Below are 15,590 nucleotides of genomic sequence, written 5' to 3'. Positions count from 1 at the left end.
GAAGCTCGTTGACCCTGACCACATCACGGGAGTCAGCCCAAAAAACACGATACATTCGGCTAGACGAGCTCCAACATTGGCAGCCTGCAGCTCATGGCAGATAGAGAGAACCTTCAGCAAGATGCATTCCAAAAAGTTTTGCCTATCCCCATTACCAAGGGAGTTCGTAGAACAGTATAAGGAGGGTTTCAGTGAAACTTGCGAAATTACGAACTATATATATATGCCAACAGAAATTATCCCTACTCATCACCTGTTTATCGATTAAATACGGAAAGCCAATCGGCCGAATGGGTCATTAGGCCAAATGGGTCATTAGGCCGAATGGGTCATTAGACCGAATGGGTCATTGGGCCATTACCCGAGCAAATGATAAGTCCATAATATTACCATTCAGACTCAACCATATTAAATGGTATTTTGATAGTGTTTGTAATGGAATCAAGCCATGAAATATCACTGCCAGGATCTGCTTGATACCATGTCAAAACTATATTTTAGTGTATCTACGGTTTATTGGGACTATTTTATGATGCTTTAATGGTTGTAAAATTTGTAACGGATCATATTCACGGTATTTTTAAGGGGTTGTATGGTGTTTGAACGCATGATAATTAGGTAATTAGAGCGAATTAGTCATTGGTCCGACTGAGTCATTAGATTAGCTACAAAGACTTTGGGAGAGCCTCCGCATTCATTGACTATTTGCAACCGAAAAATGCGCAGCCGTCTAACGTAAAGCGGGCCTGCGGTGCGAGATCAAGACGTCTCAAATGCATTCAGTCATGAAGCAAAAACCCGCATTCCGCGTGAATATTTGTTTTAGAATATTCGAATCTATCCATTTAGACAGTCTTATTGAGTTAAAGCTCAACAACCCTTAAAACACATTTTCTGATGTTTGAAGTTATAAATCTTGCAAAAATAACAGAAACTGCTTATATATGAAGAATACAGTAACTATACAAGTGTTGTTCAAATCTCTAAAACCTGTCAATAAGCAGGTCATAATGCAATGATCCGCTGAACCGATAGGGCAGTTGAAGGTTGAGTCACTAAGTCGTAGGACAGAAAGTCGTTCTGTCGAAGAACTTTAGGCCGAATGGTTACTCCAGCTTCTACTGGAACGATCAATCAGGTCGTATTATTTAAATACCTAGATGTTTAGTTCGACTCTAAAGGTACCTGAGGTCATTTTGTATCTGAAAGAAAAATGCCAACGAAAGATCAATTTTCTCTGGACAATAACCGAGGTGCCCACCCAAGAGACCCGACCAGACTAAACCAAACAACGATATTGTCGACGATGGAGTACGGCTGTTTCTGCTTTCGCTCCGCCGCCAACATACACTTCGTCAAACTGGAAAGAATCATTGTCCACGTATTGCCGTGGGCTGCATGCACTCGACTCATGCGATGAATTTCGAAGTGCTGACGGTCGTTGACAAATTGAATTTCGGGAACTCTCGCATCCGTTCGTGATTAAAAACTTCGAGAGGCTCGTCGAGCTTAATTCTCAAACCCGAAACCCAATTTATGTCCTGGAACTTCGGCTACGTGGCACAGAGCATCAATTCTTCTTCATATAATCCCAACCGTGTACGTTTCTTGGTATTTCTGATTCAACTGTATTCTTCGACACATCCATGAAGGATAATATTCGCGGAATTTCCTGATCATATCCGCCCGCAGGTAACCCCCAATATAATTTAGAGTAAATTTCGTGAGGTCTCGATGGGTCGATTGGCTTTGGTATCTTCAATGTCATTGCTTCAATAAATCTCAATGATAATCCTGCTTCAGTTTACGTCGCAGAATTTTTTTCTCCGTAGAGAGCTCGATATCCAGCTGGAGAGCACAGGCGGACAAATTATCCAAAGTGTCTTGCAATGGTCCATGCCAATCGACAGCTTTAGGTTCTGTAACAGATACCACCCCGTTTCAAGTTCTGCGATGTCGTAGAACTATTTGCTACTCAGTATATTCTTGGGTTCACTTCGCCCGTAGATCACTAATTCATGATTTCGGACAGTCTCAGCTCTATCGAGGCTCTTCGTGCGATGGAGCCCAAAAAGCAAGTCCCTATTTTCTGCAGAAGATACGGCAGTCCTACCTACGTTATCTGAAAAATCTAACCATATTACCTTTGTTTGGAGCCCTTCCCATTGCTCTATCCCGGGTAATGAAAAGACCATTGACTCTTTAGCAAAATTTTTGTAATGTCCTAGCTTATGTCCAATTACTACTCGCTGGATGCACATTTGCGACATATCGGGCTTGCAGAAAGTAGTCTGTACGTTTGAGACGAGGGATATCACGACATCGAGCACGTTGTCGGGATATGCGCTGGATATTATGACCCCAGGTTATAGTTGAAGGATTCCCTCCGGGCGCGGGGTAGACTACTCAATGTTTCAGTTTGGGATATCCTGGCAAGACAGGATTTTTTCTATATGTTCCTTATGCACCTATTTATAAAATCGATAAATATTCTAATCTGGCCCCTTTCTTCTATTTATCGTTCTCAGAAGTCCCCTGCACTGCATTTTTGGAGCCGACCAGTACTGCCGTTAAAAGCATATTTGTCCTATGTTCTATGGGATTCCCTATATACATGGGACAATTATGCTTAGAACGGCAAAGTACTAGAGTGCCATCATGTGACCGCTTTTGCGCTAACCACAACGCTGGCATTACCTGAATTTAAAACGAGCGCGATCTGATTGTCCGGCCACATTTGGAGGATTCCCCGCGTGTTCGAAGAGCACCATCCCTCGATCCGGTTCATGAAAGCTCTGTTGTAAATAATTTGTGAATCTTTGTAGTTGACAAGGTTTTATAACAGCAATCATTGTTTATTATTTTCCAATTTTCCTCTTAAATTTTATAATTTTTTAACTTAACTTGATATTTATTATAACTGACTTTGTAATAATACTAATACGATGGAAAACTGTTCACAGCCTCTTTTCAGTTTGCTGTATCAAGAAATCGTTTCCAGTTCACTCGACCCGTAGCTATTTGTCGTCAGCCTGGCAGTGTACGAGGAGTCCTCAGGTTCCCTTCAACTTGATCCATACATTTTGCTGTGATTAAAATGGCTATAGTCTAAAAATGACAAATTCTAGAAAAAAAATTGTAGGAGTGATTTTCACAAAATTAGTCAAATTTTTTAGCAAAAATATCTTCATCGACTTCTACATTGGAAAAAATCGATTGTAAAATTTATTTGATTTATCTTTGATTTGGATGAAATTTTGTCCCAAGATAAGTAATTATGTTTCCTTACTATCGTCAAAAATTCAAATTGGACACTTTTAAGGAAAAAAGTTATTTGAAAAAAACTTTTACCCGTTCAAACTGTTTTTTTCAGTGTATTTTTATCGAAAACTGGACCAATGAAAGTCACAATCATCTCAAAATCCAATTTCCCAACTGTAGTATCAGTAACGAATTTGGTATAGCATCTCGGACTGGACTGAAACGAGGCCGAAGGGATTCGTTTAACGGAGATCTGGTACTAGAATACAGACAACATGTTTAATATCGCGAAACCCGTCAACACAAGCGCAGATACCGCTCTCCACGACCCCAATACGCCGCAGATGGGCCTTCTACGTATAATGATCGTACATGGCCCGATACATCACCCGAATGAAGTCATGATCCTCATTTATTCTCTTGGGCGAAGGTTTGTTGATACGTTTGGGATTCCGTGCTCTGAGAAGAAATATTTAAAAACTTCAAATGCTTAAATGTCTGCCTTCTCATAATCATTCTAATCCAAGTGCTTTCATGCTCCATCAAACGGAGAGCCTCCTGTAACTGTAACGATGTAGGCATGGTCGTTGATAGGTAAATTTAAAACCATCAATTTTGTGGGGACAATGTTGGCAGCACAACCTCTTTTATGATTGCACTCACCACTACTGTCATAATAATTAGCATGAAAGCGATGAATAGCTGTCATCATATGACGAACGTTTCGAGTATTCCAATCACAGGATAAATCGAATACACATCATAGGACCTAGCCACCACAATAAACATTGTTTCTCTGATGATCTGTCCGTTAAACCGTCGATGGACCGGTGCCAGTAATCGCGTTTTTCGGCTTTCATCAAATTTCGCGTATAATTCTAAGCAATCTCTGCCCACCACGAGGTAGGAGACTGTTCATGGTTGTTTGCGTCGTGTACTCGTTTCGTCTGTCCTTTAATCCTAACGCAAATGCATTGTGTAAAACCTGGGGGAAAATTTAGGGATTGAAATAAGGACACTTGGGGTTTTTGATGTCCCATGTGGAAATTCCTGCTAGTTTCTAAGATTACCGAGACCAGGAACCACTTACTTCGGTTTTGTAACAGCACCTTTCAAGGAACACTCTCAGGCTTTTACGAAGAAGCTTAGAAGAGAAATCTGATTTTCCTCTTTCGGAAATTTATGGGCACATTAGAAGATGTTCCCACAATGGGATGGTCAGACTCTGGCTCTAGCGGTCTTTTGCATTATCGGAATGTTCCTTAAAAGAATGTTTCATTTTGTCCCCACATAATTTATATTCATTTTTCTCAGCGTGTCTTGTTTCTACAATAATTTCATCCTCTGTTGCGTTTCGGCTTCGCCTCATCAGAAACCGACACTAACTTATTGTCGGAATAGATTAGCACCTTAGATTACTTTTAAGGCACAAATCCCCGTCTATGTACAGGGAACGTGCCATTTGAGCAGTCGCGTTCGAGCAGAAGTTCTGTTTATGCCGATGAGACACAGTGAAGCCGAAACTTGTCTTGGCAGAACTTCTGCTCGAACGGGACATCACGTTTGATCAGTCGTTCGATTGAAACACAAAGTGTGTTTTAGTTTTAAGGGATTTGCGTTGAGCCGGCGCTAATCTATTCCGACAATAAGTTAGTGTCGGTTTCTGATGAGGCGAAGCCGAAACGCAACAGAGTATGAAATAAGGATTTGTGCCCTCCTGTACAAAGACTGGTTTTTACCAACAAATTTTCACCCTAGTGAGAAATTTTGGTTTTTACCAAATTTTCCACCTTAGGGTGAAATATAGCATAATAAGTTCATGCCTCGCGGAACAAAAAGGCAAACAGGTAGGCTAACCCCGCCCAAAAGATCAAAGTTTGGAACAGCAGATTCGGCGAAAGGTTCGACATGAGGCTAATGGAAAATAAGTTGTGTTCAAATACTCCTTAATTTTTTCCTGAACGCAAACTGAAGCAATGGGTTCTTGAAGGAGCGAACCGCATACTTCGCAATTAAGGTCCCTGTTGGAGACTACACCATCTATCTCTACTTCCCGGGCGGGTACATAGACAAGCTACTTCTTCATACACGGCCTAGTAGTATTTAGTTAAATCTTGCATATATTGATGATGTTAAATGGCTCATCTTTTCCCTCATTCAAGTTTGTTATGAATATATACCAAATTCGTTACTGATACTTTTTACATGTATCGGGCAACTAGCAGTTGGGTAATTGGATTCTGAGATGATAAGAACTTTCATTGGTTTAGTTTTCGACAAAAATACACTGAAAAAATAAATTCAGTTTAAACAAGGAATAGTTTTTTTAAAAAACTTTTTTTTCCTTAAAAGTGCCCAACTTGAATTTTGTCGGTAGGTAGGGAACATAATTACCTATCTTGGAACAAAATTTCATCCAAATCAAAGATAGGTTTTTGTGTAAATCGACTTCAAATTTTAAAAATCGATTTTTTTTCAATGTAGGAGAATTTTTTCAATATTTTGATTCAAAAATTTGACTAGTTTTGTGAAAATCACTCCTACAACATGATTGTATGATTTATCATTTTTGGACTACAGCAATTTGAAAAAAAAAATTGGTTCAAAAAGTTTTGATCCTTTTCAAAAGACAGTATAGATCATTTTTGAAAAAACAAAGTGTGTAAAGTGGATTTTTGTGACAAAATTTTCACGTAGAGAAAGTTTCATTAAAATATGAGACTGTGCTGCCAACTCTGAATACTATTTTGCGCGAAATTTGTCAACCCCTTAATTTATCGATCTAAAGACTTGCCTAATAATTTTGTAGCTTTCTGCTCAAACGGATCAGCCATTCACTTCAAAAATCATTCATGTTTGTCACCATTGTATGCATCATTAAAAATTGCTTAATGCCCTTTAAATCTGATCTCCAACCCACACACATACATAGTTTTTAACCTACGGTTGTGACACACCATGTACGGAGACCCTCCATCAGGATACAAGTTCTCTTAATTACCGTTACTGAAAACAATCAATTACCGATGCTTTACTCATTAACGAGGAACCCGTTCGGCGGCAACAAACTCGTGCCTTAGTCAATACGCGTAACGGGGGGAACAAAAAAAAAATGTTGAAAAATAGGAGTATGATTTTCAGTTTGTGAGAAATTAAACTTTTCCAATAAGCTGCTACGAGCTGTCGAGCAACCGAAAAAAATGATTAATGAATATTCTAATGTACTGTAAAACGAACCGAGCAAGCGAGCGAGAAGGTGTTCCCCAAATGGTAATTAGTTTCTTCGTCCCACTGACTGTTGGCTGCGTGCTAGGCGCTCACGAGACTCTTTCAGCACACGCACCACGATGCATACTTGCAAGTGGAGTTTCCATGCACATTTAGCGGCAGTGGAATTTTAAATAATTTTAAGACACTCCAAAGTGTCTGGGATTTGCGGTACGTGTTCCCTTCGATGCCGTAGTACTTAGGTGGAGAGGGGAGTTTTTAAAAAAATAAGTTTTTTTTCCGCTCCAACTCATTCCCAAACATGGCTGCCACAGATTGGAACAGCGACAGGAGATCGCGCTCACAAATGTAATCCATATGTGGGAATGCTTTGGAAGATTAATGATTAATGGGATCGGCAATTATCCATTCATCAACATCGTTTTCAACTCTGGCAGAGATTATTTACGATGCATTCAGCTGTCTGTCTGTCCTCTGGGATAGGATTAATTTGCTTGTGAATTTCTAGCTATTTTAACAATATGTCAAACGTTGATAAATAGTGCACTTTCCACTCGGAAATGATGGCAATATTAACTATTAAGAAAGCGAGTTTCCAACAAAAACACCCATTGTACTAAAATTATCGAGACTCTAGGCTCTCTGTAAAGTTCGCCTAGTTCAGGTATCAACATCAAACAGGTAGAAACAAAAGAGAACACAAAGATCAATAAGACGGCGACGACCACCAGCGGTTAGCAATTGTTGATGGTTATCTCGATCTCGATCCTTCGGACTTGGCAGACAGTGAAGCACAGAAGCAAAACCCTCTCATCAAGCCGACCGGCGAACGAACACAGGCACAGACAGACACAATCTTGATCGACAGATACCTCTGACAGTCAGCGGTAACAGGTACCTTTAATACCTGACGAGTAGAACCCAGAACCGTGGATCAATCAAAACCTGGGCGATGCAAGGATAGGAGTCGCGATGCCAAGAATTCGATCACAATCTTTATGGAGGGCGAATGTGAGGCTATCATAAGAAACTGCACCGCTGCAGGGCGGATTGGAAGCGCAACGGGACATTCTAGGTTTCTTCGATAATCACTTAATTATTTGTACGAATATGTGTTGTCGGTCTAGCGGTTTGTCGAATTGTTTCGGTTCCAAGGTTAGGAAATTTGCTTCAGCTAAAACAGATAAAATTAGGCATATAGCAGTTAAAAAATCGTGTACAATAATGTTCTGTCACAAACTTAATCTCGGAATTATTCTCCAACTATGTACAAATCAACTCAATCACGCTATCGTACATATCAATAACAATTTATTGGATTATGATACATACTGATTTCAACATAACTTATAGCAAATAACTTCTCAAATTACACAGCATTGTCCATCCTGTCGCCTTTCTTTCCACGACCAACAATTCCGATGGGAGCCAATCCCATAATTCAAATATAAAAAAATGGAATTGATATAACCATATGTACCGAAAAGCTTCTTTCAATCAGCTCCATTTGGCAAGATATAAAATAAATATTTCAAATGTCTCGGAAGAGCTCTTCGAGTCTTCTCCTCCTGTCCCAGTGTACTGTCTTATGACCGTATGTTGCCCATTCTCTATAGTTGCAGCCATGGACCCGATATCGAGTCGGTCAGAGGCCAGCAAAAAATCGTAAATATTTGATCACGCAACATTTTCCTTACCCTTCCACCATTTCCTCTCCATTAGCCTGAACAACCGATTTACAGACGAACATTATTATCAGCCATATTCAGAGCTCCAAAGGACGTACCGTATCGAGAGTGAGAGAAAAAAGCTCACCCCATTTGCTTTCCTCAGAAGTATCGGTATAAAAAAATATGTCAAAGGCTGTTTTCTTTATGCACATTCACTTCCGCTCGTTGCCACGCTTCACGAGCGGCACGGATGAAGGCCATTTCCGCTGGTTCTACGCGAGGAAGAGGGTTTATCCTTCTGCCCGAGCGCCTCGAATCAGTTTATTATTTATGATTTTCCGGAATTTGCTCGGATTTCTCGTCTTGCATTATGATTTATTTCGATAAATATTTTGCTTACCGCTTCGGTATTAGGATTTTCTTCGATTCGAATGGGCAGCGTGAAACGGAGCGGGAAAAGGAAAATCAGCAACAGGAAAAGCCACATTTAGGAGGAATTATTTTCGGAAACATCTGTTTGGTTCCATTTTTCACAAAATAAATTCACGTGTCGCTTGACTTGGAACTTGTGTTGGATCATTGGACAACGTTGGAAGCTGGATTTGATCTTGAACTGAACTTGAGACGAAAATGTACTGAAGTATACAGTAGTGCCCGACAGAGTTTCAATTTACCATCAAAAACCATGAAATTAGCTCTGCAATAACCTCACTCACAAGTGGCTTATACACTCCTCAGAAATAAACATTCACGTTCCTCGTCGTTTGATCGCAGTTCCAGCACGGTCGGTTAGAATTGAAACATAGTAACGATCACCCGATTACATGACTGAATTACAGCATTTATGCACGATTGGCGAGTTGCAATGAAACCATTTTTTCTTCTTCTTTTTCTGCTGCTGCTGCTGCTGCAGTCGGCATCATTCGGAAAGAACCCACAGCAAGTCACAGTTGCATGTAACTGACATATTACGTGTGTAAACGATACATTTATTCGCTATGCTTACATTTTTCCTTCGTCATTGCTGTTCACTCTGATTGTGTGCCAGCAGCAGCAACAGTAATAGTAGCTGCAGTCTTGTGAGCTTCTGGATCTTGCTGCAAACCAGGGGCCGAACAAACAAACATTGTTGCTGCTTGAGACCCACCGGAGCTCAGCGGTTGGGTGGAGCGGGTTGCGATGATAATTTCAATTTATGTTTTATTGCCTGTCTTATTAGGAAAGCAACGGAGCTGGGGCTTTAGGTGGTACGGGATTGACGAGGGTAGAGAATCATTGATGTAATTCCAATAAAGCATGTAGCTGGACGTAATAGTTCTGATAGCAAATAAAAATAAGTCAATATCTTGTTGCGCAACTGTTGGAATTCCGGAGCCGTTTTTTGTCAAAAACAGACGACATGTGAGAAGCATATAAAATCGCTAGGAATGTTGTCCTGTTATTTCAAAACATTACGCAAAAGTAATCGTGAAATTGTTACATATCCAATGATATAATTTTAGTAGTGATATGGGAAGGCACGCGCGCGGGGAGGGGGGTGGTAAGGGGTTCAACCCCCCTTGATTACTTTTAAAATTTTATTTTATGAAGAATTTTGTTGAACAATTTGAGCTTGTAGGATTTAATGTTATCGATTTATAAAGCGTTTTCAAGGGAAAACCCCTTAAATTTAGTTATTTTCGCTGTGACTTTTCGTGCAAACAATGTTCCAGAGAAACGTTGAGGTATTAAAACCACATTATATTGTTGAAGACAACATGTAAAAATTAAATTATTGTTGAAGACTGCATGTAAAAATATTGTTGAACACTGCATATAAAAATTGTACCTGAAATCGGCGGCGTGGCGCACACCTCTTGTGAAAATACTCATTCGTTTTAGAGTTATTGAAGAATTTTATTTTTTTACACCAAGTTCAACTGCGTATAAGAGAGAAAGGTGCACACCAAAATGGACGTGCAGGCACTATTTTCAATGTCCGGACTACGCATAATAAAGGTAAGAAGGTTTTAAGCTGATTTTGTAATGTTTTTGCCTTTCTCAATAGAAAGGTATTGCAATTGCTCTGAAAACCGACTTTTTAACGGAGGCCCGGAGGGCCGAGTGACATATACCATTCGATTCAGTTCGTCGAGTTCGGCAAATGTCTGTGTGTTTTTTTTTTTTTTTTACAATGGAGAAGACCTTTATGTCCTAGCCCAGTACACGTGCTAACGGTAGGGTCCAATCTACCACACGGGGTGCACTGGGGGCGTGTCGGACTCGAATGGTGACCAGCCATTAATACCGACTAAACTCCATTGGGCTCCGCCATCATTCCTCCCAGGAACTACCTCTCGGTACTACTTCTGGGGGGATGGCTGTACTGAATGTACTCATTCACTCTCACTCACGCGATCATACATCCTGTATGAGGCTTACTTGGGTGCTCTCTTAATCACACTTTGATTCACTCTCAAACACTCCCACATGAGGCTGACTTTTGTGCTCATCTTTTACGTTCCATGCGAGGCTGACTTGTGTGCTCACCTTACTCATTCCTTGCTAGGCTTACTTTTGTGCTCGCCCTACCCATCCATGTGAGGCTGACTTGGGTGCTCACCCTATCACCTGATTCACTCTCAATCGTGCCACTCTATTGTACCTTTGTCACTCCCTCTGGCATCCCATGTGGGACATTTTCCTTAGGCCCCACTTCTGACATACCATGCGAGGCTGACTTTTGTGCTCACCTTTTTCATTCCTTGCTAGGCTGACTTTTGTGCTAGCCTCTGCCAACCTGTGAGGCTGACTTTTATGCTCACCCTTAACATGCAATGTGAGACTGACTTGGATGCTCACCCTTTCACTCCTCTGCCACGCCATGAGGCATCGATAGCTTAGTTCCAACATACTACGCTACGACCCTCCCGTCTTGGCATGAGGCAGTCCACTTATACGCCTATACACTCACTCTTCTGTCTTGCTTTGGGGTGGCTGGGTTTACCCCTTACGCGGTTGCCATTCGCTGCGCCAACCTACCTCGGCATGAACAGACCATTCACTCTCTTATTTTGCGCTTGGCCTTTTTCGCTCCAGCTAACCAATCACTAGTTAGCCGTGCCCGCCGTCTGTTGCTCGGTTCGCCAGATTACCTGTAGCCTACTGGCAATCTGGATGGTAGCAGCCGAGACTGCGTTCCACTTCTCCACCGTTTGACACATCCGCTGAATAAGGGTATCCGGGGTTGTGTCCCAGCCACAGACGTCAAGCATTGCTCTTCTTTCGACGTCGAACCGATGACATACGAACAGTATGTGTTCGGCAGTTTCATCTACACCTGGGCAGTCCGGGCAGACTGGGACCTCCGCGTGCCCGAACCTGTGGAGGTACTGACGGAAACAGCCATGGCCTGACAGGAATTGTGTCAAGTGGAAGTGAACTTCCCCATGGGGTCTTCCCACCCAGCTCGATATGCTAGGTATCAGCCGGTGGGTCCACCTACCTTTCGAGGAGTTGTCCCACTCACGCTGCCATCTGGCGACCGAGGTCACCCTGGTGCGCTCGCGGGCTCCCCTATTTTCACGTAGCTCAAAGCATTCCTCATCTTCCCGAATGACCAGCCCGACTGGCATCATGCTCGCTATCACGCAGGATGCATCGTGTGATACCGTGCGGTAGGCAGATATCACTCTGAGGCACATCACGCGGTAGGTGCTCTCCAGTTTCTGTAGGTAACTGGTTACCCTCAGTGCTCTTGACCATGACGGGCCGCCGTACCTGAGGATAGATACGGCAACGCCTGCCAGTAACCTACGTCTACTGGCGCACACCTTTGAGCTGTTGGACATCATTCTCGATAGTGCCGCAACAGCAGTCGACGCTCTCTTGCACGTATAGTCGACATGGCTGCCGAAGGTCAGCTTGTCGTCTATAATGACTCCGAGAGACTTCAGACTTCGCTGTGAAGTGATCGCGACTTCTCCCACATGGATAACTGCATGTTGTGCCGACTTGCGGTTGTTGACGATAACTACCTCCGTCTTATGATGAGCGAGCTCCAGGCCTCTCGCGCTCATCCATTCCTCCACCGTGCTAATCGCGTGTTCTGCGGTTAGTTCTACCTCAGGAATTGACTCCCCGTAGACCTCCAAGGTTACGTCGTCAGCAAAGCCGACGATCTTGACCCCAGGAGGGAACTTCAGTCTCAGAACCCCGTCATACATGAGGTTCCATAGCACCGGGCCTAGGATCGAGCCCTGCGGGACTCCGGCGGTAATCGGAACCCTTTTCTGACCGGCAATGTCTGTGTGTGTGTATGTATGTGTGTATGTATGCTGAACCGATTTTGACAAACTTAGTCTCAAATGAAAGGTGCAACGTTCCCATAGGCTGCTATTGAATTTCTAATGCATCCGACTTCCGGTTCCGGAATTACAGGGTGATGAGTACGAACACGCAGAAAATGTCAATTTTAATAAATTCTGCAATGAATGTATAAAGGTGAATTTTTTTCCAAAATATGACCACAACTGCTTTGATTTGTAGTATTAGGTCACTAACATCCATTCAAAGTCTATTTGGCCACATTGGCCACCATCCTGGAAGTGGAAGATGATAAGTAAAGTTTGGCTTTTTTTGCTCGCATTTGATTCCCTTTTTAACCGTGAAATAGTGGAGGTACAGTGAATTAAAGTGCATTAGTACGTAGACCTTGTGAAGTGCTTTCGTTTGGTATAGTGCATGATAGGCTGCCTGTCGAAACTAAAGTTTGTTGGCATAAATTAGTTTTGCTCGCTCTGTTAGCAGCGGCAAAAAATAACAAGCAAGTGCGCCTTTACTGTGTGGTGGCCCGCTCACGGGCGAAGAAAAATGACTTCAATAGCTTGCAGTGTGTGCGCACAGCGTATTGCTAGTGAACCCGATGGTATTCACTGCTCTGGCGGGTGCGAGCAAATATTACACGTACGGTGCTCGGGTGTGAATACAGCAGCCGCAACCGCTCTGCGGGAGAACGAATCGCTGCAATATGTGTGTTTAGAGTGCAGGAAGAAGGAGACACGTCTCAACGATGTGCAGAAAATGTGTAGTGTGCTTTTGCAAAAGGTCGAAGAAATCACTAAGGCTGTCTGCGATGGTGATTTGAAAATACGGAATATTGTTTCAGAGCAGTACAGCGCTTTTGAAAAACGAATTTTGCCGCGCCTTAAATCTACCGTTGAAGATGTTGTTTCCGCAGAAGTATCAGTGCTGCGTGACCTAGTTCGGCGAGCGGGTACGGATCAGATGTGTGTCGATGATACCGAGACCGGCAATAAAGTTGTAAAGAACACTGCAGCCGTTGCCACTTATGCCAGCGTAACCCGTTCTAACTTAGCTCCAACAAGGCTGGAAAAACGCAAGGCGCATCCTGCCGTTTTGGAAGATGATAATGACGATTGCAGCATTCTGAGGTCCGGAAAACGACGGAAAATGACTACTAAAAAAACTTCCAGAAACGAATCAAGTGGTGAATTAACGGCTGCGTGCGAAACGCCTGTGAACACGTCAAAGTTACAGTCACTTAGGCCAGTTTCGCATGTTGCGAAAAACAGTGCAGTCTTGAAAATGGAGCAAACTGTTCTGTTCAAACCGAAAGTTGTTCAACTAGCGGAAATAACAAGGAAAGACATTCGTGAGAAGTTGGATCCAATTGTCTTCGATGTCAAAGAAGTGTACTACCGTGAAAATGGAGAAGCTACTATACGGTGTGGTTCGAACGAGCTTGCACTGAAAATGGCTCACGATGCTAAAAATAAGTTCTCCGAGGTATATGTGATTGAAAACCTGAAACCTCTGAAGCCAAGATTCAAGATAATAGGATTAAGTGACGAAATCCCAGAAAACGAAATAATCGCCAAAATGAAACAACAAAACCATTTGCCTGAAACGGCTGATTTGAAAGTTATTCGCGTACAGAAGTCCAAACGAACTGAAAACACAAGAGTGGTAGTGTTTGAATCTGACCCCTCGACGTTCTACTGTCTGATGAAAGCGCAACGGGTCAATATTGGCTGGGATCGCTGCCGAATCTTCGAGGTTGTTGATGTAATGCGCTGTTACCGCTGCTCTGAATATGGCCACAAAGCAGCGACATGTAAAAATTTAGTATGCTGTCCAAAGTGCGCAGAAGAACATCCAATAAACGAGTGCAGCTCTGATTTCGAAAGATGTGTTAACTGCCAACTATTTAACTCAGAGCAGGAACTTGATGCCGACAAGCTTGATTTTATTCATCCCTCTTGGAGCTCTGAATGCCCGCTGTACCAAAAACGCTTGAAGAAAGCCAAACTTAGAATTGACTACTCGACATAGCAACCAATGAAGCTAGCCATCCGCAATCGAAATGATGATGACTGCACGACAGTTTCTCCAGGTAAAGCCAAAGAGGGTATATGTCCTCCCGAAGTTACCTACGATACTGCACCCCCTCAAAATAATTTCTGGTTCCAGTCTACCGTTGAACAACCTACTTCCGGCTCCGTAGCTGATATTCATCTAGCCATCCGCAATCCGTATAATGATGACCGCAAGACTGTTTCTCCAGGTAAAGCCAAAGAGGGTATATGTCCTCCCGAAGTTATCTACGATACTGCACCCCCTCAAAATAATTTTCAGTTCCAGTCTACCGTTGAACAACCTACTTCCGGCTCCGTAGCTGATATTCATCTAGCCATCCGCAATCCGTATAATGATGACCGCAAGACTGTTTCTCCAGGTAAAGCCAAAGAGGGTATATGTCCTCCCGAAGTTACCTACGATACTGCACCCCCTCAAAATAATTTTCGGTTCCAGTCTACCGTTGAACAACCTACTTCCGGCTCCGTAGCTGATATTCATCTAGCCATCCGCAATCCGTACAATGATGACCACAAGACTGTTTCTCCAGGTAAAGCCAAAGGGGGTATATGTCCTCCCGAAGTTACCTACGATACTGCACCCCCTCAAAATAATTTTCGGTTCCAGTCTACCGTTGAACAACCTACTTCCGGCTCCGTAGCTGATATTCATCTAGCCATCCGCAATCCGTATAATGATGACCGCAAGACTGTTTCTCCATGTAAAAGTCAACTCAAAATGTACTATCAGAACGTGAGAGGACTACGCACAAAGATCGATGAGCTGTTCGTAGCTGTATCCGACGCAGAACATGATGTCATTATCCTGACAGAAACATGGCTGAACGACGAAATCAACTCGCTGCAGCTATTCGGACCTAGATATTCGGTATATCGTAACGACCGTGACCCGATCGCTGCTGGTAAAAAAAGGGTGGTGGTGTACTTATAGCTGTTTCCAATCGGTTAGCATCTAAACAAAAGAGTTATGACAATAGAGGTCTAGAACAACTCTGGGTAAACATTAATAGCCAGGGTACTAACACATGTGTGGGCGTCGTATATCTTCCTCCGG

At 42.6% G+C, this 15,590-nt stretch overlaps 1 protein-coding gene across 1 annotated transcript; it reads left to right on the top strand.

Moving 5' to 3' along the window:
• Positions 1-12,759: 12,759 nt before the first annotated feature.
• Positions 12,760-14,768, top strand: LOC131692909 (uncharacterized). The gene is made up of 2 exons (XM_058980296.1): positions 12,760-13,103; positions 13,187-14,768. The coding sequence occupies exons 1-2, from the start codon at positions 13,063-13,065 to the stop codon at positions 14,490-14,492; spliced, it is 1,347 nt and encodes a 448-aa protein (XP_058836279.1). The 5' UTR covers positions 12,760-13,062; the 3' UTR covers positions 14,493-14,768.
• Positions 14,769-15,590: the final 822 nt, after the last annotated feature.

Source organism: Topomyia yanbarensis, chromosome 3 (genome assembly GCF_030247195.1).
Source record: "Topomyia yanbarensis strain Yona2022 chromosome 3, ASM3024719v1, whole genome shotgun sequence".
NCBI classification, from domain to species: domain Eukaryota; kingdom Metazoa; phylum Arthropoda; class Insecta; order Diptera; family Culicidae; genus Topomyia; species Topomyia yanbarensis.
Note: the sequence above shows the minus strand (reverse complement) of the source record. Positions and strands in the feature narration are given on the sequence as shown.